Below are 26,589 nucleotides of genomic sequence, written 5' to 3' on the forward strand. Positions count from 1 at the left end.
ACATACATTACATTACTGATCCTGAGTTACATCCTGTATTATACTCCAGAGCTGCACTCACTATTCTGCTGGTGCAGTCACTATGTACATACATTACATTACTGATCCTGAGTTACCTCCTGTATTATACTCCAGAGCTGTACTCACTATTCTGCTGGTGCAGTCACTGTGCACATACATTACTGATCCTGAGTTACATCCTGTATTATACCCCAGAGCTGCACTCACTATTCTGCTGCTGCAGTCACTGTGCACATACATTACTGATCCTGAGTTACATCCTGTATTATACTCCAGAGCTGCACTCACTATTCTGCTGGTGCAGTCACTGTGTACATACATTACTGATCCTGAGTTACATCCTGTATTATACTCCAGAGCTGCACTCACTATTCTGCTGGTGCAGTCACTGTACATACATTACATTACTGATCCTGAGTTACATCCTGTATTATACTCCAGAGCTGCACTCACTATTCTGCTGGTGCAGTCACTGTGTATATACATTACATTACTGATCCTGAGTTACCTCCTGTATTATACCCCAGAGCTGCACTCACTATTCTGCTGGTGCAGTCACTGTGTACATACATTACTGATCCTGAGTTACCTCCTGTATTATACACCACAGCTACACTCACTATTCTGCTGGTGCAGTCACTGTGTACATACATTACATTACTGATCCTGAGTTACATTCTGTATAATACTCCAGATCTGCACTCACTATTCTGCTGGTGCAGTCACTGTGTACATACATTACATTACTGATCCTGAGTTACCTCCTGTATTATACCCCAGAGCTGCATTCACTATTCTGCTGGTGCAGTCACTGTGTACATACATTACTGATCCTGAGTTACATCCTGTATTATACCCCAGAGCTGCACTCACTATTCTGCTGGTGCAGTCACTATGTACATACATTACATTACTGATCCTGAGTTACCTCCTGTATTATACTCCAGAGCTGTACTCACTATTCTGCTGGTGCAGTCACTGTGCACATACATTACTGATCCTGAGTTACATCCTGTATTATACCCCAGAGCTGCACTCACTATTCTGCTGCTGCAGTCACTGTGTACATACATTACATTACTGATCCTGAGTTACATCCTGTATTATACTCCAGAGCTGCACTCACTATTCTGCTGGTGCAGTCACTATGTACATACATTACATTACTGATCCTGAGTTACCTCCTGTATTATACTCCAGAGCTGTACTCACTATTCTGCTGGTGCAGTCACTGTGCACATACATTACTGATCCTGAGTTACATCCTGTATTATACCCCAGAGCTGCACTCACTATTCTGCTGCTGCAGTCACTGTGCACATACATTACTGATCCTGAGTTACATCCTGTATTATACTCCAGAGCTGCACTCACTATTCTGCTGGTGCAGTCACTGTGTACATACATTACTGATCCTGAGTTACATCCTGTATTATACTCCAGAGCTGCACTCACTATTCTGCTGGTGCAGTCACTGTGTACATACATTACATTACTGATCCTGAGTTACCTCCTGTATTATACTCCAGAGCTGCACTCACTATTCTGCTGGTGCAGTCACTGTGTATATACATTACATTACTGATCCTGAGTTACATCCTGTATTATACTCCAGAGCTGCACTCACTATTCTGCTGGTGCAGTCACTGTACATACATTACATTACTGATCCTGAGTTACCTCCTGTATTATACCCCAGAGCTGCACTCACTATTCTGCTGGTGCAGTCACTGTGTACATACATTACTGATCCTGAGTTACCTCCTGTATTATACACCACAGCTACACTCACTATTCTGCTGGTGCAGTCACTGTGTACATACATTACATTACTGATCCTGAGTTACATCCTGTATTATACACCACAGCTGCACTCACTATTCTGCTGGTGCAGTCACTGTGTACATACATTACATTACTGATCCTGAGTTACCTCCTGTATTATACCCCAGAGCTGCATTCACTATTCTGCTGGTGCAGTCACTGTGTACATACATTACTGATCCTGAGTTACATCCTGTATTATACCCCAGAGCTGCTCTCACTATTCTGCTGGTGCAGTCACTATGTACATACATTACATTACTGATCCTGAGTTACATCCTGTATTATACCCCAGAGCTGCACTCACTATTCTGCTGGTGCAGTCACTGTGTACATACATTACATTACTGATCCTGAGTTACCTCCTGTATTATACTCCAGAGCTGTACTCACTATTCTGCTGGTGCAGTCACTGTGCACATACATTACTGATCCTGAGTTACATCCTGTATTATACCCCAGAGCTGCACTCACTATTCTGCTGGTGCAGTCACTATGTACATACATTACATTACTGATCCTGAGTTACATCCTGTATTATACCCCAGAGCTGCACTCACTATTCTGCTGGTACAGTCACTGTGTACATACATTACATTACTGATCCTGAGTTACATCCTGTATTATACTCCAGATCTGCACTCACTATTCTGCTGGTGCAGTCACTGTGTACATACATTACATTACTGATCCTGAGTTACCTCCTGTATTATACCCCAGAGCTGCATTCACTATTCTGCTGGTGCAGTCACTGTGTACATACATTACTGATCCTGAGTTACATCCTGTATTATACCCCAGAGCTGCACTCACTATTCTGATGGTGCAGTCACTATGTACATACATTACATTACTGATCCTGAGTTACATCCTGTATTATACCCCAGAGCTGCACTCACTATTCTGCTGGTGCAGTCACTGTGTACATACATTACATTACTGATCCTGAGTTACCTCCTGTATTATACTCCAGAGCTGTACTCACTATTCTGCTGGTGCAGTCACTGTGCACATACATTACTGATCCTGAGTTACATCCTGTATTATACCCCAGAGCTGCACTCACTATTCTGCTGCTGCAGTCACTGTGTACATACATTACATTACTGATCCTGAGTTACATCCTGTATTATACTCCAGAGCTGCACTCACTATTCTGCTGGTGCAGTCACTATGTACATACATTACATTACTGATCCTGAGTTACCTCCTGTATTATACTCCAGAGCTGTACTCACTATTCTGCTGGTGCAGTCACTGTGCACATACATTACTGATCCTGAGTTACATCCTGTATTATACCCCAGAGCTGCACTCACTATTCTGCTGCTGCAGTCACTGTGCACATACATTACTGATCCTGAGTTACATCCTGTATTATACCCCAGAGCTGCACTCACTATTCTGCTGCTGCAGTCACTGTGCACATACATTACTGATCCTGAGTTACATCCTGTATTATACCCCAGAGCTGCACTCACTATTCTGCTGGTGCAGTCACTATGTTCATACATTACATTACTGATCCTGAGTTACCTCCTGTATTATACTCCAGAGCTGCACTCACTATTCTGATGGTGCAGTCAATGTGTGCATACATTACATTACTGATCCTGAGTTACCTCCTGTATTATACCCCAGAGCTGCACTCACTATTCTGCTGGTACAGTCACTGTGTACATACATTACATTACTGATCCTGAGTTACCTCCTGTATTATACCCCAGAGCTGCACTCACTATTCTGCTGGTGCAGTCACTGTGCACATACATTACTGATCCTGAGTTACATCCTGTATTATACCCCAGAGCTGCACTCACTATTCTGCTGCTGCAGTCACTGTGCACATACATTACTGATCCTGAGTTACATCCTGTATTATACCCCAGAGCTGCACTCACTATTCTGCTGCTGCAGTCACTGTGCACATACATTACTGATCCTGAGTTACATCCTGTATTATACCCCAGAGCTGCACTCATTATTCTGCTGGTGCAGTCACTATGTACATACATTACATTACTGATCCTGAGTTACCTCCTGTATTATACTCCAGAGCTGCACTCACTATTCTGATGGTGCAGTCACTGTGTGCATACATTACATTACTGATCCTGAGTTACCTCCTGTATTATACCCCAGAGCTGCACTCACTATTCTGCTGGTGCAGTCACTGTGTACATACATTACTGATCCTGAGTTACATCCTGTATTATAGCCCAGAGCTGCACTCACTATTCTGCTGGTGCAGTCACTGTTTACATACATTACATTACTGATCCTGAGTTACATCCTGTATTATACCCCAGAGCTGCACTCACTATTCTGATGGTGCAGTCACTGTGTGCATACATTACATTACTGATCCTGAGTTACCTCCTGTATTATACTCCAGAGCTGTACTCACTATTCTGCTGGTGCAGTCACTGTGCACATACATTACTGATCCTGAGTTACATCCTGTATTATACTCCAGAGCTGCACTCACTATTCTGCTGGTTCAGTCGCTGTGTGCATACATTACTGATCCTGAGTTACATCCTGTATTATACCCCAGAGCTGCACTCACTATTCTGCTGGTGCAGTCACTGTGTACATACATTACTGATCCTGAGTTACATCCTGTATTATACCCCAGAGCTGCACTCACTATTCTGCTGGTGCAGTCACTGTTTACATACATTACTGATCCTGAGTTACATCCTGTATTATACCCCAGAGCTGCACTCACTATTCTGCTGATGCAGTCGCTGTGTGCATACATTACTGATCCTGAGTTACATCCTGTATTATACCCCAGAGCTGCACTCACTATTCTGCTGGTGCAGTCACTGTGTACATACATTACATTACTGATCCTGAGTTACATCCTGTATTATACCCCAGAGCTGCACTCACTATTCTGCTGGTGCAGTCGCTGAGTGCATACATTACTGATCCTGAGTTACATCCTGTATTATACCCCAGAGCTGCACTCACTATTCTGCTGGTGCAGTCGCTGAGTGCATACATTACTGATCCTGAGTTACATCCTGTATTATACCCCAGAGCTGCACTCACTATTCTGCTGCTGCAGTCACTGTGTACATACATTACAATACTGATCCTGAGTTACATCCTGTATTATACTCCAGAGCTGCACTCACTATTCTGCTGGTGTAGTCACTGTGTACATACATTACTGATCCTGAGTTACCTCCTGTATTATACCCCAGAGCTGCACTCACTATTCTGCTGGTGCAGTCACTATGTACATACATTACATTACTGATCCTGAGTTACCTCCTGTATTATACTCCAGAGCTGTACTCACTATTCTGCTGGTGCAGTCACTGTGCACATACATTACTGATCCTGAGTTACATCCTGTATTATACCCCAGAGCTGCACTCACTATTCTGCTGGTGCAGTCACTGTGTACATACATTACTGATCCTGAGTTACATCCTGTATTATACCCCAGAGCTGCACTCACTATTCTGCTGCTGCAGTCACTGTGCACATACATTACTGATTCTGAGTTACATCCTGTATTATACCCCAGAGCTGCACTCACTATTCTGCTGGTGCAGTCACTATGTACATACATTACATTACTGATCCTGAGTTACCTCCTGTATTATACTCCAGAGCTGTACTCACTTTTCTGCTGGTGCAGTCACTGTGTGCATACATTACTGATCCTGAGTTACATCCTGTATTATACCCCAGAGCTGCATTCACTATTCTGCTGCTGCAGTCACTGTGCACATACATTACTGATCCTGAGTTACATCCTGTATTATACCCCAGAGCATACCCCAGAGCTGCACTCACTATTCTGCTGCTGCAGTCACTGTGCACATACATTACTGATCCTGAGTTACATCCTGTATTATACCCCAGAGCTGCACTCACTATTCTGCTGGTGCAGTCAGTATGTACATACATTACATTACTGATCCTGAGTTACCTCCTGTATTATACTCCAGAGCTGTACTCACTATTCTGCTGGTGCAGTCACTGTGTGCATACATTACTGATCCTGAGTTACCTCCTGTATTATACTCCAGAGCTGCACTCTCTATTCTGCTGGCGCACTCACTGTGTATATACATTACTGATCCTGAGTTACATCCTGTATTATACCCCAGAGCTGCACTCACTATTCTGCTGGTGCAGTCACTGTGTACATACATTACTGATCCTGAGTTACATCCTGTATTATACCCCAGAGCTGCACTCACTATTCTGCTGGTGCAGTCACTGTGTACATACATTACATTACTGATCCTGAGTTACATCCTGTATTATACCCCAGAGCTGCACTCACTATTCTGCTGCTGCAGTCACTGTGCACATACATTACTGATTCTGAGTTACATCCTGTATTATACCCCAGAGCTGCACTCACTATTCTGCTGGTGCAGTCACTATGTACATACATTACATTACTGATCCTGAGTTACATCCTGTATTATACCCCAGAGCTGTACTCACTATTCTGCTGGTGCAGTCACTGTGTGCATACATTGCATTACTGATCCTGAGTTACCTCCTGTGTTATACTCCAGAACTGTACTCACTATTCTGCTGGTGCAGTCACTGTGCACATACATTACTGATCCTGAGTTACATCCTGTATTATACCCCAGAGCTGCACTCACTAATCTGCTGCTGCAGTCACTGTGCACATACATTACTGATCCTGAGTTACATCCTGTATTATACCCCAGAGCTGCACTCACTATTCTGCTGCTGCAGTCACTATGCACATACATTACTGATCCTGAGTTACATCCTGTATTATACCCCAGAGCTGCACTCACTATTCTGCTGGTGCAGTCACTATGTACATACATTACATTACTGATCCTGAGTTACCTCCTGTATTATACTCCAGAGCTGTACTCACTATTCTGCTGGTGCAGTCACTGTGTGCATACATTGCATTACTGATCCTGAGTTACCTCCTGTATTATACTCCAGAGCTGCACTCTCTATTCTGCTGGTGCAGTCACTGTGTACATACATTACTGATCCTGAGTTACATCCTGTATTATACCCCAGAGCTGCACTCACTATTCTGCTGGTGCAGTCACTGTTTACATACTTTACGTTACTGATCCTGAGTTACATCCTGTATTTTACCCCAGAGCTGCACTCACTATTCTGCTGCTGCAGTCACTGTGCACATACATTACTGATCCTGAGTTACATCCTGTATTATACCCCAGAGCTGCACTCACTATTCTGCTGCTGCAGTCACTATGCACATACATTACTGATCCTGAGTTACATCCTGTATTATACCCCAGAGCTGCACTCACTATTCTGCAGGTGCAGTCACTATGTACATACATTACATTACTGATCCTGAGTTACCTCCTGTATTATACTCCAGAGCTGTACTCACTATTCTGCTGGTGCAGTCACTGTGTGCATACATTACATTACTGATCCTGAGTTACCTCCTGTATTATACTCCAGAGCTGCACTCTCTATTCTGCTGGCGCACTCACTGTGTACATACATTACATTACTGATCCTGAGTTACATCCTGTATTATACCCCAGAGCTGCACTCACTATTCTGCTGGTGCAGTCATTGTGTACATACATTACTGATCCTGAGTTACCTCCTGTATTATACTCCAGAGCTACACTCACTATTCTGCTGGTGCAGTCACTGTGTACATACATTACTGATCCTGAGTTACATCCTGTATTATACTCCAGAGCTACACTCACTATTCTGCTGGTGCAGTCACTGTGTACATACATTACTGATCCTGAGTTACATCCTGTATTATACCCCAGAGCTGCACTCACTATTCTGCTGGTGCAGTCATTGTGTACATACATTACTGATCCTGAGTTACATCCTGTATTATACCCCAGAGCTGCACTCACTATTCTGCTGGTGCAGTCACTGTGTACATACATTAATGATCCTGAGTTACCTCCTGTATTATACCCCAGAGCTGCACTCACTATTCTGCTGGTGCAGTCACTGTGTGCATACATTACATTACTGATCCTGAGTTACATCCTGTATTATACCCCAGAGCTGCACTCACTATTCTGCTGGTGCAGTCACTGTGTACATACATTACATCACTGATCCTGAGTTACATCCTGTATTATACCCCAGAGCTGCACTCACTATTCTGCTGGTGCAGTCACTGTGTACATACATTACTGATCCTGAGTTACCTCCTGTATTATACTCCAGAGCTGCACTCACTATTCTCCTGGTGCAGTCACTGTGTACATACATTACTGATCCTGAGTTACATCCTGTATTATACCCCAGAGCTGCACTCACTATTCTGCTGGTGCAGTCACTGTGTGCATACATTACATTACTGATCCTGAGTTACATCCTGTATTATACCCCAGAGCTGCACTCACTATTCTGCTGGTGCAGTCACTGTGTACATACATTACATTACTGATCCTGAGTTACATCCTGTATTATACCCCAGAGCTGCACTCACTATTCTGCTGGTGCAGTCACTGTGTACATACATTACATTACTGATCCTGAGTTACATCCTGTATTATACCCCAGAGCTGCACTCACTATTCTGCTGGTGCAGTCACTGTGTACAAACATTACATTACTGATCCTGAGTTACATCCTGTATTATACCCCAGAGCTGCACTCACTATTCTGCTGGTGCAGTCACTGTGTACATACATTACATTACTGATCCTGAGTTACATCCTGTATTATACCCCAGAGCTGCACTCACTATTCTGCTGGTGCAGTCAATGTGTACATACATTACTGATCCTGAGTTACATCCTGTATTATACCCCAGAGCTGCACTCACTATTCTGCTGGTGCAGTCACTGTGTACATACATTACATTACTGATCCTGAGTTACATCCTATATTATACTCCAGAGCTGCACTCACTATTCTGCTGGTGCAGTCACTGTGTACATACATTACTGATCCTGAGCTACATCCTGTATTATACCCCAGAGCTGCACTCACTATTCTGCTGGTGCAGTCACTGTGTACATACATTACTGATCCTGAGCTACATCCTGTATTATACCCCAGAGCTGCACTCACTATTCTGCTGGTGCAGTCACTGTGTACATTACATTACTGATCCTGAGTTACATCCTGTATTATACCCCAGAGCTGCGCTCACTATTCTGCTGGTGCAGTCACTGTGTACATACATTACTGATCCTGAGTTACATCCTGTATTATACCCCAGAGCTGCACTCACTATTCTGCTGGTGCAGTCACTGTGTACATACATTACATTACTGATCCTGAGTTACATCCTGTATTATACTCCAGAGCTGCACTCACTATTCTGCTGGTGCAGTCACTGTGTACATACATCACATTACTGATCCTGAGTTACATCCTGTATTATACCCCAGAGCTGCACTCACTATTCTGCTGGTGCAGTCACTGTGTACATACATTACATTACTGATCCTGAGTTACCTCCTGTATTATACCCCAGAGCTGCACTCACTATTCTGCTGGTGCAGTCACTGTGTACATACATTACATTACTGATCCTGAGTTACATCCTGTATTATACCCCAGAGCTGCACTCACTATTCTGCTGGTGCAGTCACTGTGTACATACATTACTGATCCTGAGCTACATCCTGTATTATACCCCAGAGCTGCACTCACTATTCTGCTGGTGCAGTCACTGTGTACATACATTACTGATCCTGAGTTACCTCCTGTATTATACCCTAGAGCTGCACTCACTATTCTGCTGGTGCAGTCACTGTATACATACATTACTGATCCTGAGTTACATCCTGTATTATACCCCAGAGCTGCACTCACTATTCTGCTGGTGCAGTCACTGTGTACATACATTCCATTACTGATCCTGAGCTACATCCTGTATTATACCCCAGAGCTGCACTCACTATTCTGCTGGTGTAGTCACTGTGTACATACATTACATTACTGATCCTGAGTTACATCCTGTATTATACCCCAGAGCTGCACTCACTATTCTGCTGGTGCAGTCACTGTGTACATACATTACATTACTGATCCTGAGTTACATCCTGTATTATACCCCAGAGCTGCACTCACTATTCTGCTGGTGTAGTCACTGTGTACATACATTACATTACTGATCCTGAGTTACATCCTGTATTATACCCCAGAGCTGCACTCACTATTCTGCTGGTGCAGTCACTGTGTACATACATTACTGATACTGAGTTACCTCCTCTATTATACCCCAGAGCTGCACTCACTATTCTGCTGGTGCAGTCACTGTGTATATACATTACATTACTGATCCTGAGTTACATCCTGTATTATACCCCAGAGCTGCACTCACTATTCTGCTGGTGCAGTCACTGTGTACATACATTACTGATCCTGAGTTACCTCCTGTATTATACCCCAGAGCTGCACTCTCTATTCTGCTGGTGCAGTCACTGTGTACATACATTACTGATCCTGAGTTACATCCTGTATTATACCCCAGAGCTGCACTCACTATTCTGCTGGTGCAGTCACTGTGTACATACAGTACATTACTGATCCTGAGTTACATCCTGTATTATACCCCAGAGCTGCACTCACTATTCTGCTGGTGCAGTCACTGTGTACATACATTACTGATCCTGAGTTACCTCCTGTATTATACCCCAGAGCTGCACTCACTATTCTGCTGGTGCAGTCACTGTGTATATACATTACATTACTGATCCTGAGTTACATCCTGTATTATACCCCAGAGCAGCACTCACTATTCTGCTGGTGCAGTCACTGTGTACATACATTACTGATCCTGAGTTACATCCTGTATTATACTCCAGAGCTGCACTCACTATTCTGCTGGTGCAGTCACTGTGTACATACATTACATTACTGATCCTGAGTTACCTCCTGTATTATACCCCAGAGCTGCACTCACTATTCTGCTGGTGCAGTCACTGTGTACATACATTACTGATCCTGAGTTACATCCTGTATTATACCCCAGAGCTGCACTCACTATTCTGCTGGTGCAGTCACTGTGTACAAACATTACATTACTGATCCTGAGTTACCTCCTGTATTATACCCCAGAGCTGCACTCACTTCTGCTGGTGCAGTCACTGTGTACATACATTACATTACTGATCCTGAGTTACCTCCTGTATTATACCCCAGAGCTGCACTCACTATTCTGCTGGTGCAGTCACTGTGTACAAACATTACATTACTGATCCTGAGTTACCTCCTGTATTATACCCCAGAGCTGCACTCACTTCTGCTGGTGCAGTCACTGTGTACATACATTACATTACTGATCCTGAGTTACCTCCTGTATTATACCCCAGAGCTGCACTCACTATTCTGCTGGTGCAGTCACTGTGTACAAACATTACATTACTGATCCTGAGTTACCTCCTGTATTATACCCCAGAGCTGCACTCACTTCTGCTGGTGCAGTCACTGTGTACATACATTACATTACTGATCCTGAGTTACCTCCTGTATTATACCCCAGAGCTGCGCTCACTCTTCTTCAGTAGTGATGTGATGTGATCAGACGTTTCACGGCTCTCAGTACTGGTTATAGAGGTGCCAGGCTCGGGCAGCAGTGACTCGCGGCGTTGGCACAGGACACCACACATGAGCTTACAGTATTTATTGGGGTTACATGTGAGGCCGGAGCTCAGGGATCGGATGGAGCTCAGGGATCGGATGGAGCCCAGGGATCGGATGGAGCTCAGGGATCGGCCGGAGCTCAGGGATCGGATGGAGCTCAGGGATCGGCCGGAGCTCAGGGATCGGCCGGAGCTCAGGGATCGGCCGGAGCTCAGGGATCGGATGGAGCTCAGGGATCGGCCGAGTCCTCTTGCAGAGCGGCCTCCAGTTGCTGGAGCTTGTGCTGCAGTAACAGTTCGTAGTTGACGCTGTCGGCGGTGCTGGCGGCTGGATGTCTCCGGGTGCGGCCCACCACTTTACCCTTCCTCTTCCGCTTGCGAGGAGCAGAGGTGCGATCTTTAAATACCATGATCCGCCGTAGCGGTCGCTGACTGGTGAGGATCAGGGCGCCGTCCCTCGTCATGGGCTCCTCAAATATGGTCTCAAATTTTCTGTAAATGAAAAAAATAAGTGAGTTTCACCCGTCCGCGATCTGCTGGCAGCAGGGCCCCGAGCAGCCGCCGCGCAGCGCCCACCTCTTCTCCGTGGGCGTGTGGTAGTTCTTATTGGTGTAGATCTCCTCCAGACTGAAGTCCTCCTTCTGCAACCTAGAGACACAAGGCGGGAGCGGTCACACGAGAGAGAGCGAGCACGCGCGCACCCAGAGAGAGAGCACGCGCGCACCCAGAGAGAGAGCACGCGCGCACCCAGAGAGAGAGCACGCGCGCACCCAGAGAGAGAGCACGCGCGCACCCAGAGAGAGAGCACGCGCGCACCCAGAGAGAGAGCACGCGCGCACCAGAGAGAGAGCACGCGCGCACCAGAGAGAGAGCACGCGCGCACCAGAGAGAGAGCACGCACGCACCAGAGAGAGAGCACGCGCGCACCAGGGAGAGAGCACGCGCGCACCAGAGAGAGCACGCGCGCACCAGAGAGAGCACGCGCGCACCAGGGAGAGAGCACGCGCGCACCAGAGAGAGCACGCGCGCACCAGAGAGAGCACGCGCGCACCAGAGAGAGCACGCGCGCACCAGAGAGAGAGCACGCGCGCACCAGAGAGAGAGCACGCGCGCACAACAGAGAGAGAGAACGCGCACAACAGAGAGTACATCAGAGGGTACACATGAGAGAGAGCGCGCACACATCAGAGAGTACACACGAGAGAATACAAACACGAGAGAGAGCGCACACACGAGAGAACACGAGTTCGTACATAAAGACACACATGAGAGTACACATGAGTACGTATATAAACGCACATGAGAGAGTACATATATAAACGCACACATGAGAAGTACATACACAAGAGCGTATGTACATAGACGCACACGTGTACACACACGAGAGAGTACGTACATACACGCATACATGAGAGTACACACACACAAGAGAACGTACATACATGCACACGCCAGAGTACACACACCACGAGAGTGTGCACACACAGGGGTTGTATCTAACGAGGATCTGGTGGCAGCACACCGTCCTGGTGTTATTGGGGGATCCTGGTATTGGAAACGACGCCCTTAGTTTGTGTACTGGGGTATGTGGAAGATCTACAGACAAGCGAGACGAGAGTGTCCGTAAACACACACAAGAGAGTACTTACACACACACACACACACACGAGAGTGTCTGTAAACACCTGCAGCCAGAAAAAATGTAAAACCTGTCCATTTATAATGACCACGGACAAGATAAAGATCCCCAACTCACATCAGGACTACAAGATCCCAGGTACTCTCAGCTGCATCACATCTAATGGGGTGTACTTAATTATTTGTACTAAATGTCCAACTGGGGGTCTGTATGTGGGGGAGACAGGGCAAAAGCTTAGAACAAGGATGAATGCTCATCGTCACACTATAAGAGAAAAAAGAATGGATCTACCTGTGGCCAAACATTTTTGTATCCCCGGTCATAGCATGATGGACATTAAATTACTGGTATTAAAGGGTAACTTCACATCTCAGAGAGACAGGAGGGTCTGGGAGTATAAATTTATGACGACGTTTGACACTCTCAGTGCTGGAATGAATGTGTCGCATGGATTTATGTCGTTTTACATCAATTAAGGAATTTGCTCCTAAGACCTTGTGGGGGCGTCACACAACACTGAAACAGACCCCAATCAGAGGGCAATAAAACATCCAGACTCCTTATCTATGAACTAGTCCAATATTTATGTTTCTCCCTCTCCCATGATGACAATTCTGCTTCTCGTCATTGTCTCATCTATTGGGTTATTTCTGTGCTGTGTTGTGCATATATGTGATTCTTCAGATGTTGTATTAGTCAATGCCTGATGAAGAGCCTGGAGCAGGAAAGCTGCAACGTGTCACCATCTTATCAGTTATCAGCCGCTGAGGACTCTCACTTCTGAATATTCTTCTGGATTAAATATATACATTTAGACTGTGTGCCCACGTTGCATTTTTTAAGCGTTTTTGATGCGTTTTTCAGGGTCAAACCGCATCAAAAACGCTTAAAAGAAGCATCCCATTCATTTTAATGCATTCTGGCCTTTTTGTGCCAATGGATGTGTTTTTTACCGCTAAGGAAACGCTTAGCGGTAAAAAACGCAGCATGTTCATTAATTTCCGCTTAGGTCTGCGATTTTGGCTATTTCCTATAGTCCAAAAGACGCACGGAAAAAAACGCATCAAAAACGCGCGGAAAAAAACGCATCAAATATGCGCGGAAAAAAATGCGTGTTTTCTGGGAAGGAGACCCGTTTCCTGAGCGTTTATAAAAACGCTACTGTGGGCCCATAGCCTTGGCGTTCTGTTCCTCTTGCTCTGTAAATCGCGTCCTATCGGCGGCAGCGAGTCAGTCTGGTATTAGGGCCATTGTACTTGGATACTCCAGCGTGCGGGCGTCCCCCTTTCCAGGGCGGTGGAGAAGCTTCTCCTGTGGATCTAACAGGGGCAATCCAGCACACAGCACAATTTCCAACCCTAAGAATACGGGCATCGTATTGAAGAGTGTGCAGCAAGAAGGCGCTCATATGTCAGGCCCGTCCACACGGTGTTGGTGGTGGGGTAACACTCAAAGCTGCTTCCTCTGTTCAACCATGGAAAACAGAGAGCAGACCATTACCCTGCGGTTCGTCTCCTGACTAGTGCGCAGCCATCACTCAACCATGGAAAACAGAGCGCAGACCATTACCCTGCGGTTCATCTCCTGACTAGTGCGCAGCCATCACTCAACCATGGAAAACAGGGGCAGACCATTACCCTGCGGTTCATCTCCTGACTAGTGCGCAGCCATCACTCAACCATGGGAAACAGAGAGCAGACCATTACCCTGCGGTTCATCTCCTGACTAGTGCGCAGCCATCACTCAACCATGGAAAACAGAGAGCAGACCATTACCCTGCGGTTCATCTCCTGACTAGTGCGCAGCCATGACTCAACCATGGAAAACAGAGAGCAGACCATTACCCTGCGGTTCATCTCCTGACTAGTGCGCAGCCATGACTCAACCATGGAAAACAGAGAGCAGACCATTACCATGCGGTTCATCTCCTGACTAGTGCGCAGCCATCACTCAACCATGGAAAACAGAGAGCAGACCATTACCCTGCGGTTCATCTCCTGACTAGTGCGCAGCCATCACTCAACCATGGAAAACAGAGAGCAGACCATTACCCTGCGGTTCATCTCCTGACTAGTGCGCAGCCATGACTCAACCATGGAAAACAGAGAGCAGACCATTACCATGCGGTTCATCTCCTGACTAGTGCGCAGCCATCACTCAACCATGGAAAACAGAGCGCAGACCATTACCCTGCGGTTCATCTCATGACTAGTGCGCAGCCATCACTCAACCATGGAAAACAGAGCGCATACCATTACCCTGCGGTTCATCTCCTGACTAGTGCGCAGCCATCACTCAACCATGGAAAACAGAGAGCAGACCATTACCCTGCGGTTCATCTCCTGACTAGTGCGCAGCCATCACTCAACCATGGAAAACAGAGCGCAGACCATTACCATGCGGTTCATCTCCTGACTAGTGCGCAGCCATCACTCAACCATGGAAAACAGAGCGCAGACCATTACCATGCGGTTCATCTCCTGACTAGTGCGCAGCCATCACTCAACCATGGAAAACAGAGCGCAGACCATTACCCTGCGGTTCATCTCCTGACTAGTGCCCAGCCATCACTCAACCATGGAAAACAGAGCGCAGACCATTACCCTGCGGTTCATCTCCTGACTAGTGCGCAGCCATCACTCAACCATGGAAAACAGAGCGCAGACCATTACCCTGCGGTTCATCTCCTGACTAGTGCGCAGCCATCACTCAACCATGGAAAACAGAGCGCAGACCATTACCCTGCGGTTCATCTCCTGACTAGTGCACAGCCATCACTCAACCATGGAAAACAGAGCGCAGACCATTACCCTGCGGTTCATCTCCTGACTAGTGCGCAGCCATCACTCAACCATGGAAAACAGAGCGCAGACCATTACCCTGCGGTTCATCTCCTGACTAGTGCGCAGCCATCACTCAACCATGGAAAACAGAGCGCAGACCATTACCCTGCGGTTCATCTCCTGACTAGTGCACAGCCATCACTCAACCATGGAAAACAGAGAGCAGACCATTACCATGCGGTTCATCTCCTGACTAGTGCGCAGCCATCACGCCGTCCTCCTTCATTTGTTCCTCGGATCCTCTCTACCATGAGCCCCCCTGATCGCTGTAAGCCACCCGCCCATGGCACCCGCCTGTGCAATGAGTGCCTAGAAATGTAAGACACTGCTATCCCTTCCGCATCCTCCTCCGGGACCTCCTCACGCAGACGACAGTGGGGAAATAAGCCAGCCACGAATGCTGAAAGTTCTCCCACTTCTAAAGATGAGAGCGGCCTGTAATAGCTACACCACAACTATGAGAATCAAAAAGAGAAAACAAATCCAGAACGTCACCTTGTCTGATTTCTCAAGATTTATTTTGAAAATTATGGTGGAAGATAAGTATTTGGTCATTAACCCCTTAAGCCCCAAGGTTGGTTTGCACGTTCATGATCGGGCCAATTTTTACAATTCTGACCGCTGTCCCTTTATGAGGTCATAACTCTGGAACGCTTCCATGGATCCCGGTGATTCTGACATTGTTTTCTCGTGACATATTGTACTTCATGTTAGTGGTAAAATTTCATTCAAATAACTTGCGTTTATTTGTGAAAAAAACGGAAATTTGGCGAAAATATTGAACATTTCGCAATTTTCCAACTTTGAATTTTTATGCCTTTAAATCACAGAGATACGGCACACAAATAACTTGATAACTAACATTTCCCACATGTTTACTTTACATCAGCACAATTTTGGAACCAAATTTTTTTTTTGTTAGGAAGTTATAAGGGTTAAAAGTTGACCAGCGATTTCTCATTTTTACACCATTTTATTTACGGACAACATCACATTTGAAGCCACTTTGAGGGGTCTATATGATAGAAAATACCCAAAAGTGACACCATTCTAAAAACTGCACCCCTCAAGGTGCTCAAAACCACATTCAAGAAGTTTATTAACCCTTTAGGTGCGTCACAGGAATTTTTTTAATATTTAAAAAAAAAATGAACATTTAACTTTTTTTTCACAAAAAAAATTACTTCAGGTTCAATTTTTTTTATTTTACCAAGGGTAACAGGAGAAATTGGACTGTAAGAGTTATTGTGCAATTTGTCCTGAGTACGCTGATACCTGATATGTGGGGGGAACCACTGTTTCGGCGCATGGCAGCGCTCAGAAGGGAAGGAGCGGTGTTTGACTTTTTCACTGCAAAATTTGCTGCAATTCAGATTGGGTGACATGTCACGTTTGGAGAGCCCCTGATGTACCTAAACAGTGGGAACCCCCCAATTATAACTCCAACCCGAACCCCAACACACCCCTAACCCTAATCTCAGCCCTAACCCTAATCTCAGCCCTAACCCTAATCTCAGCCCTAACCCTAATGGGAAAATGGAAATAAATACATTTTCTTTTAGTTTTATTATTTTTCCCTAACTAAGGGGGTGATATCGGGGGGTTTGATTTACTATTTATGGCGGTTTTTATGTTTGGCGGCTGTCACACGCTAAAAGACGCTTTTTATTGTAAAATAGTTTTTGCATCACCACATTTTGAGAGCTATAATTTTTCCATATTTTGACCCACCGAGTCACGTGAGGTCTTATTTTTTGCGGGACGAGTTGACGTTTTTATTGGTACCATTTTCGGGCACGTGACATTTTTTGATCGCTTTTTAGTCCGATTTTTGGGACGCAGAATGAACAAAAACCAGCATTTCATGAATATCTTTTGGGGGGTGCGTTTACACCGTTCCGTGTGCGATAAAATTGATAAAGCGGTTTTATTCTTCGGGTCAGTACGGTTACAGCGATACCTCATTATTTTTTTTAATGTTTTGTCTGTTTTTTGCAATGAAAACTATTTTATATAAAAAATAATTATTTTTGCATCGCTTTATTCTGCGAGCTATAACTTTTATATTTTTTCGCTGATGATGCTGTATCATGGCTTGTTTTTTGCGGGACAAGATGACGTTTTCAGCGGTACCATGGATATTTATATGCGTCTTTTTGATCGCGCGTTATTACACTTTGTTTGACGGTATGATAATAAATCATTATTTTTTGCTTCATTTTTTATTTTTATTTAAGGGGTTCGCTAAAGGGGTTAACTAATGGGACAGTTTTATAGGGCGGGTCGTTACGGACGCGGCGATACCAAATATGTGTACTTTTATTGTTTTTTTCTTTATTTCCAAAAAATGAATTTATTGGAGAATATTTTTTTTTTTTTCTAATTTATTTAGCGATTTTTTCAAAATTATTTTTACACTTTTTTTTTAATTTTTTTTTAATTTTATTAGGTTTCCCCAAGAGGGACATCACTGTCCTGTGACAGATCAGCGATCTGTCACATCACAGGCATAGACGCAGACTTCCTCATGCCTGCGTTTTGCAGGCACTGAGGAAGTGAGCTCCCTGCAGGCCCCCGTTGCCATCTTGGATTCGGGGGCCTGGAGGAAAGGAGCCCCCCGCAGCAGCGCTGCACATTGCGCTGCGGTGGGGGGCTCAGGGAAGCACAGAGGGAGCCCCCTCCCTGCCGATGCTTCCCTTTAACCCCCCCGTACACTGCGATCGTGTTTGATCGCGGTGTGCAAGGGGTTAACGTGTCGGGGGAGGTCCGTGACCACCCCTGACACATAGTGCCGGGTGTCAGCTGTGATAATTAGCTGACACCCAGCCGCGATCAGCGGCGCTCACCACGTGGGCGCCGCTGATCGCTGTGACGTACTATCCTGTCCCTGGGAACTAAGTCCCAGGGCACATGGACGGGATAGTACGTCACATGGGATTAAGGGGTTAACAAAAGTTCCTCTCCATATTTTGCTATACAGCTATGGCAAAAATTAAGAGCCCACTGCACAGTTGTATAACAATCCGCTTCTCTCCATGTCTGACAGCCATTCCATTCCAGTGTCATGTGAATTCCAACCAGAGTCCACCTCATTCTACTTACTGTGCTAAATCTTATTTAACGAAGGAAAGTATAAAATCCCTGCTGTGGTGTTCACAATCCTCCTGCCATAGGACAAGCTGGACGGCAAAACAAGTGCTAGTAATATCCCAAAAGTAATAGGAATGAAAAAATAACTTTTAACCATGCCAAAGGAGATGAAAAGAAAAGTCTTGGAAAAGAAGGGCTCAATTCTGGCTTTACTAGCAGAGGGATACAGTGAGCGTCATGTTGCCTCCATCCTTAAAATTTCTAAGACAGCAATCCATTACAACAAGGTCAAGCAGCAGACATTGGGGACAACAAAGCTACAGATCGGCAGAGGGCGAAAACGACTCTCCACTGACCGGGAGGACTGTCATCTTATTCGAATGTCACTCAGCAACCGCAGGATGACATCAAGTGACCTGCAAAAGGAATGGCAAATGGCAGCTGGGGTGAAGTGCACGGCAAGAACAGTTCGTATCCGGCTCCTAGAGGCAGTGCTCAAGTCATGTAAAGCTAGAAAAAAGCCTTTCATCAATGAGAAGCAAAGGAGAGCCAGGCTGAAGTTTGCCAAAGACCATAAGGACTGGACCATAGAGGACTGGAGTAAGGTAATCTTCTCTGAGAAGTCTAATTTTCAGCTTGGCCCAACACCTGGTCGTCTAATGGTTAGACAGAGACCTGGAGAGGCGTAAAAGCCTCAGTGTCTTGCAGCCACTGTGAAATTTGGTGGAGGATCGGTGATGATCTGGGGAGGCTTCAGCAAGGCTGGAATTGGGCAGGTTAATCTTTGTGAAGGACGTATGAATCAAGCCTCATACAAGGTTATCCTGGAACAACAGCTGGTTCCTTCTGCTCAGGCAATGTTCCCCAACTCTGAGGACAATGCGCCATGCCACACAGCTAGGTCAATCAATGTGTGGATGAAGGACCACCACATCCACCCCCTGTCATGGCCGCCCAATCTCCAGACCTGAACCCCACTGAGAACCTCTGGAATGTAATCAGGAGGAAGATGGAGAGTCACAAGCCATCAGACAAAGAAGAACTGCTGACACGTGTGTACCAGGAGCGGCATAAGGTCACCCAAAAGCCGTGTGAGAGACTGGAGGAAAGCAGCCAAGACGCAGGAAAGCCGGGGTTAACAATCATGTGGATTCCACAGAATACTGATCTCTGAACTCTTCCTGAGGTAAAACATTAGGATTGTTGTTTCTAAATGATTATGGACTTGTTTTCTTGGCATTATTTGAGATCTACAAGCACTCTGCATTTTTGTTCTTTTGACCATTTCTCATTTTCTGAAATTAGATACAAAATTTATTGTTTGGACATTCGGAGACCTGTGGTCAGAAGTTTATAGAGTAAAAGAGCAATTTACATTTTACTCAGAAATATAAAGAGGAAAATCAGAGAAACTGAACATTGTGCAGTGGGCTCAATTTTTGCCAGAGCTGTATATCCTTTGTTGGCAAAAACAGAGGTCAAACGTTTTCTGTAAGGGCCCCGTTACACGCTTCCATGTCCCAGCGGTCCCACCAACGATCCGACGTGGATGGGATCGCTGGGACATAGTTAGCTGATCGCTGGTGAGCTGTCACATAGACAGACTCACCAGCGATCAGGACCAGCGAGCACGCTAGTATCCAGGGTAAACAGCGGGTAACTAAGCACCAGCTCCCAGAGTCACTGATCGTTGGTCTCTCGCAGCGATGTGTGCTGCCCAACGGGAGACCAACGATAGAATTATGGCCAAGACGATTAACAATCAGCCAACTGATCGTTGCTACATGTCGTTTCGACATCGCTGCAACGTCACCAAACTGGCACACACTGTTGGTGGTATGTGGGCCAATTCCTCCATGCAGATCTCCTCTAGAGCAGGGGTGTTTGGACCTGTCACTGGGCAACACAGACTTTCAACTCCCTCCAAAGGTTTTCTATGGGGTTGAGATCTGGAGACTGGCTAGGCCACTCCAGGACCTTCATATGCTTCTTATGAAGCCACTCCTTCGTTGCCCTGGTGGTCTGGTTGGGATCATTATTGTCAGGAACACCGCACTGTACTTGCTCATTGAGCCAGTGCGTGTGTCCTGAGTGTCAGGATCCTGTCAGCGCCGGCGTGCAGCCTCCGCTGAGCAGGGACTCACCTGCACTGTAGGGGTACCGGGGTCAGGTACAGCCAGAAAGTACCGATACACAGGACCTGTGGATGCTGAAGTTTAGCAAGCAGACACCGGACCTACGGTCATGTGACTGCAAGGGGGCGGGGCTTAGCATCCTGCTTAGTGAGATGGAAAGACACTATACAGAATTACTCAGAGTCAGGCAAAACGGAGGTCATACACAGAGATAGCAGTAACGTACCAAGGATGAGACAGAGCGGATAGTCAGGGCCAAGCAGCAGTCAAAACCAAACAGACATAGAAGGTACCAGGCAGAATCCAAAGCGATATCCAGAGAACAGACCGAGTCGTACACAGAGAATCAGATAAACCAGAATACAGCACAAACACACTCAGGGGTCACCACACAATGCCCAGGGCGAAAGTATAACTGACAGGGATGGGAGCGTCCTGAGGCTATAAGAAGCCTCCCCCAGAACCAGGGAGAGGCCACAATCATAGCGCCAGGTGTGCAGGTAAGCCTGCACCGGGATCACCTTTAACCCCAGAAATGCCAGTCATCAGCATTGGTTCCAGACATTAACCCCACGTGTGCGAGTCAAACCCGCACTGAGATCATGACAGTACCCCCCTCTCAACGGGGGGCCTCTGGACCCCCAGGCTTGCCTGGGTACTTAGCATGGAAAGCCGGCACCAGGCGATCAGGATGCATCAACCGGGCCGGCACCCAGGACCTGTCTTCCGGTCCATACCCCTTCCAATGAACCAGGTACTGTACCGACCGCCGTACCAACCTGAAATCTACGATATGACCAACCTCGTACTCCACCTGCCCCTCGACCAAAACAGGAGAAGCAGCAGACTCGGAGTCTCCCCAGACTGCTTCAAAAGGTTTCAGTAGAGATTTGTGGAAGACGTTAGGGATCTTGAAAGAGGGTGGAAGGCACAGCCTATACGCCACTGGATTGATTTTTTCCACAATCTTGTATGGGCCAACGAATTTGGGCCCCAACTTGGCTGACGGAATCTTTAACTTAATGTTTCGCATGGAGAGCCAAACCTTGTCTCCAACCTGAAACGTGGGCCCTAGTGTTCGTTTCCTGTCCGCGAAAAACTTATACCTGCCCTGAGACCTAGATATACTCCGCTGAACTTCTGCCCATGTATTCTGTAATTGCTTAACAGAGCCCTCATCCCCGGGACACCCCGAGTCCAGACGAGAAAACTCCCCAAAATGAGGACTGAAACCATAGTTGATCAAGAAAGGGGACCTACCAGTGGATTGACTCACCCGACTATTGAAGGTAAATTCAGCTAACGGCAGTGCATCACACCAGTCACTCTGTCTAGCAGAGGTTAGACACCTGAGGATCTGTTCCAGGGACTGGTTAGTGCTCTCCGTCTGCCCATTGCTCTCAGGATGGTATGCAGACGAAAAGGACAGAGACATACCTAATTTTTTGCAGAAAGCACGCCAAAACTTAGCCACAAACTGCACACCACGATTAGACACCACATTCAGGGGTACCCCATGCAACCGGACCACATGCTGCACAAACAAATCTGGAAAACGTCTCAGCTGACTCCTGACGGTAATGCGGACAGGGGTACAAAATGAGCCTGCTTAGAAAACCTGTCCACCACTACCCATACCACCGTATTACCCTTAGATGGAGGAAGATTGGTAATAAAATCCATGGATAAGTGAGTCCATGGCCTTTCGGGCACTGCCAAGGGTATCAGCTCCCCTGCTGGCCGGCTATGAGAGTTTTTAGAACGAGCGCAGACCCCACAACCAGCAATGAATTTTTTTATGTCCGAACCAAGGGTAGGCCACCAAAAGATCCTAGCCACCACCAGACGTGTGGCTGAAATACCAGGGTGGGCACTCAGCTTGGATTCATGGAACTCCTGTAAGAGTTTCAGGCGAAGTTGCTCTGGGACAAACAACTTCCCCTCCGGCTTGGCCGCCGAGGCCCGCGACTGGGCCCCCTGAATCTCCCGTTCCAATTCAGATGAGACCTCTGCTATCACAACCCCAGGGTGAAGAATGGAGGAAGGTGGCTCAGGGGGCGACACCGGCTGAAAACTGCGTGATAAGGCGTCAGCCTTGACATTCTTAGACCCTGGACGAAATGTAATCGTAAACTGAAAACGGGAAAAAAAAGTGACCAGCGGGCCTGTCTGGGCGTTAGTCTTTTAGCAGACTCAATGTATTACAAATTTTTGTGATCTGTGATCACCGTAACCGGGTGACTGGCCCCCTCCAAAAAGTGCCTCCATTCTTCAAACGCCAACTTGACCGCAAAAAGCTCTCTATTGCCTACGTCGTAATTTCTTTCCGCAGCAGAGAACTTCTTGGAAAAGAAAGCACATGGCCTGAGGTTGGTTAGAGTGGCAGGCCCTTGGGACTACACCGCCCCCACCCCCACCTCAGAGGCGTCCACTTCCACGACTAATGGTTTGGACGGATCTGGCTGCACTAACACAGGAGCAGACATAAAGCTTCTTTTCAGGGTCGCAAAGGCTTCATTTGCGAGCGAGGACCAGTTTCTCACATCCGCACCTTTGCATGTTAGATCCGTGAGAGGTTTGACCACCTGTGAAAACCCCCGAATAAATTTGCGATAATAATTGGCGAACCCCAAGAAGCGCTGAAGACCCTTAAGGTGTCGGGGTTGCACCCAATCCGCAATGGCTTGCACCTTCTTGGGGTCCATGCGAAAACTCTCACCGGATACAATTAATCCCAAAAAGACAATTCTTGAACAAAAATCACAGATTTCTCCAATTTGGCATACAAATGATTTTCCCTCAGTCTTTGGAGAACGGTTCCTACATGATTCAGATGAGATTGACTGTCGTGTGAGTATATCATCAGAATATCGTCTAAGTAAATGACAACAAAACGACCAATGAGATCCGAGAATACCACGTTGATGAAATTCTGAAATATGGCGGGGGCGTTGGTAAGACCAAACGGCATGACTAAATTTTCAAACAGTCCCTCGGTCGTGAGGAACGCGGTTTTCCATTCATCCCCCTCCCGGACCCATATCAAATTATATGCCCCCCGAAGATCCAGTTTAGAAAACCACATTGCCCCTGAAAGTTGGTTACACAAAATCGGGAATCAACGGAAGGGGGTACGTATTTCGTACAGTAATCTTGGTCAGCTCACGAAAATCGAGGCAGGGACGTAAACCACCATCTTTTTTCTTAACAAAAAAAAACCCTGCCGCCACAGGTGAGACTGCGGGACGTATGTGTCCTTTGCGAAGACTCTCAGCAATGTAATCTTTCATGGCCCAGCGATCAGGGCCAGATAAATTAAACAGACGGGCTTTAGGTAATTTAGCCCCCGGGACTAACCCTGTAGCGCAGTCAAAGGGTCTATGTGGCGGTAACGTCTCGGCCTCGCTTTCAGAGAACACATCTTCGAATTCTTTCAGGTACTCCAGAATACCTTCCAGCTCGACAGATGACACAGATACAGATTTAACAGGTTCAACCAATAGTGCAGACTTATCACATAACATTGAATCATTAAACCCCCACTGAACAATCTCCCCCGTTTTCCAGTTAATAACTGGGTTATGGCGTTGTAACCAGGGCATACCCAACACCAATCCTGCTGGTAGATTGTCCATAACCAAACAACTTAATTTTTCCACATGGGTAGCGCCCACTTTGAGTGAAAACAAGTCAGACATAAAGAGAATTCCCTATTTAGTGAGGAGGGAGGAGTCAATGGCCACCACCTTGATCGGAACCTTAAGTCTAACTGTCCCTATCTTACAGCTTGTGACCAATTGGGAATCAATGAGGTTAATCGATGATCCGCAGTCCACGAAAGCTGTAGAGGGAAAACAACAATCGTCCACTAACCGTTCCACATGAAGCAACACCTTAGAAAACGAGGAAAAGGGTACCTGAGGGTCTGAGTAGTCTCCCCGCTGACTACCCAGACCTAGTCGTTTCCCGTCAACCGGGTTGAGGATGGACAATCAGGACACTCCCTTTTCCAATGTCCCGTTTTACCACAGTAGAAGCATAACTGCTTTTCTCTCCGGCGTGTCTCTCCTTTTCCTTCAGGGAGAGAGCCCCTACGTCCATGGGTAGAGAAACAGTCTCTTTTCCACTAAGGAACAATGGAGTCTCCATCTGCATCACCCCCCTGGCCCGCAGCTTGCGGTCCATCCGGACGGCCTGGGTCATGGCGTTATCGTGAGAGTTAGGTGGGGGATGTAACGCCAAGGCATCCTGTAACCGCTCGGACAAGCCTCTGCGAAAGAATCCTCGGAGTGCGGCGTCGTTCCAAGAGACCTCTGCGACCCAGCGGTGGAACTCAGTACAAAACCACTCAGCCGAGTGTTTCCCCTGACAGACACTCATCACCATGTCCTCTGCCACTTGCACTCGGTCAGGCTCATCATATATGTGCCCGAGGGCCTCAAAGAATGCATTCACAGACACTCTCTCAGGGGCAGTGGGAGGAAGGGAGAAAGCCCAAGCTTGTGGGGACCCTCTTAACAGAGACATAATGACCCCAACCTTCTGACTTTCGTCCCCAGAGGAACGTGGCCTCAAACTAAAGAAGAGTTTGCACCCCTCCATGAAAACCCTGAACTCCTTTTTGTTCCCAGAAAATAAATCAGGCAGTTTAACAGGTGGTTCTGGGGACGGACACCAAAACAACATCCCTCGCCCCAGCCTCCAGAGACCCAGCAGCTAGAGGCCCCCGCACTGTCTCAGAAACCTGCTGCTGAGAACGAGCAAGAGCTTGCTGCTCCAGAGATAAACCCTGAAACATCTGACTCAGATTTTTAATTTGCTCAGCAAGAGATTGTATGGGATCCATATTTCTCAACAGAGAAAAAAACCCAAAAACTTCATGGTCAGTTATAATGTCAGGAACACCGCACTGTACTTGCTCACTGAGCCAGTGCGAGTGTCCTGAGTGTCAGGATCCTGTCAGCGCCGGCGTCCAGCCTCCGCTGAGCAGGGACTCACCTGCACTGTAGGGGTACCGGGGTCAGGTACAGCCAGAAAGTCCCGATGCACAGGACCTGTGGATGCTGAAGTTTAGCAAGCAGACACGGGACCTACGGTCATGTGACTGCAAGGAGGCGGGGCTTAGCGTCCTGCTTAGTGAGATGGAAAGACACTATACAGAATTACTCAGAGTCAGGCAAAACGGAGGTCATACACAGAGATAGCAGTAACGTACCAAGGATGAGACAGAGCAGATAGTCGGGGCCAAGCAGCAGTCAAAACCAAACAGACATAGAAGGTACCAGGCAGAATCCAAAGCGATATCCAGAGAACAGACCGAGTCATACACAGAGAATCAGATAAACCAGAATACAGCACAAACACACTCAGGGGTCACCACACAATGCCAAGGGCGAAAGTATAACTGACAGGGATGGGAGCGTCCTGAGGCTATAAGAAGCCTCCCCCAG

General features: G+C 46.6%; 1 protein-coding gene across 2 annotated transcripts in view; it reads right to left on the reverse strand.

Annotated features, from left to right (window-relative positions):
- Positions 1-11,458: 11,458 nt before the first annotated feature.
- Positions 11,459-26,589, reverse strand: part of PRR14 (proline rich 14) — a 47,628-nt gene continuing 32,497 nt past the window's right edge. For both annotated transcript variants that reach the window (XM_073546305.1, XM_073546306.1), the window contains 2 exons: positions 12,009-12,080; positions 11,459-11,924 (listed from right to left, as the gene is read on the reverse strand). In XM_073546305.1, the coding sequence (XP_073402406.1) occupies positions 11,663-11,924; positions 12,009-12,080 (334 nt within the window). In that variant the 3' untranslated portion in view covers positions 11,459-11,662. The remainder of the gene's footprint in view (positions 11,925-12,008; positions 12,081-26,589) is intronic.

Source organism: Dendrobates tinctorius, unplaced genomic scaffold, assembly GCF_039654945.1.
Source record: "Dendrobates tinctorius isolate UK_male_01 unplaced genomic scaffold, ASM3965494v1 ptg000146l, whole genome shotgun sequence".
Classification (NCBI taxonomy): Eukaryota; Metazoa; Chordata; class Amphibia; order Anura; family Dendrobatidae; genus Dendrobates; species Dendrobates tinctorius.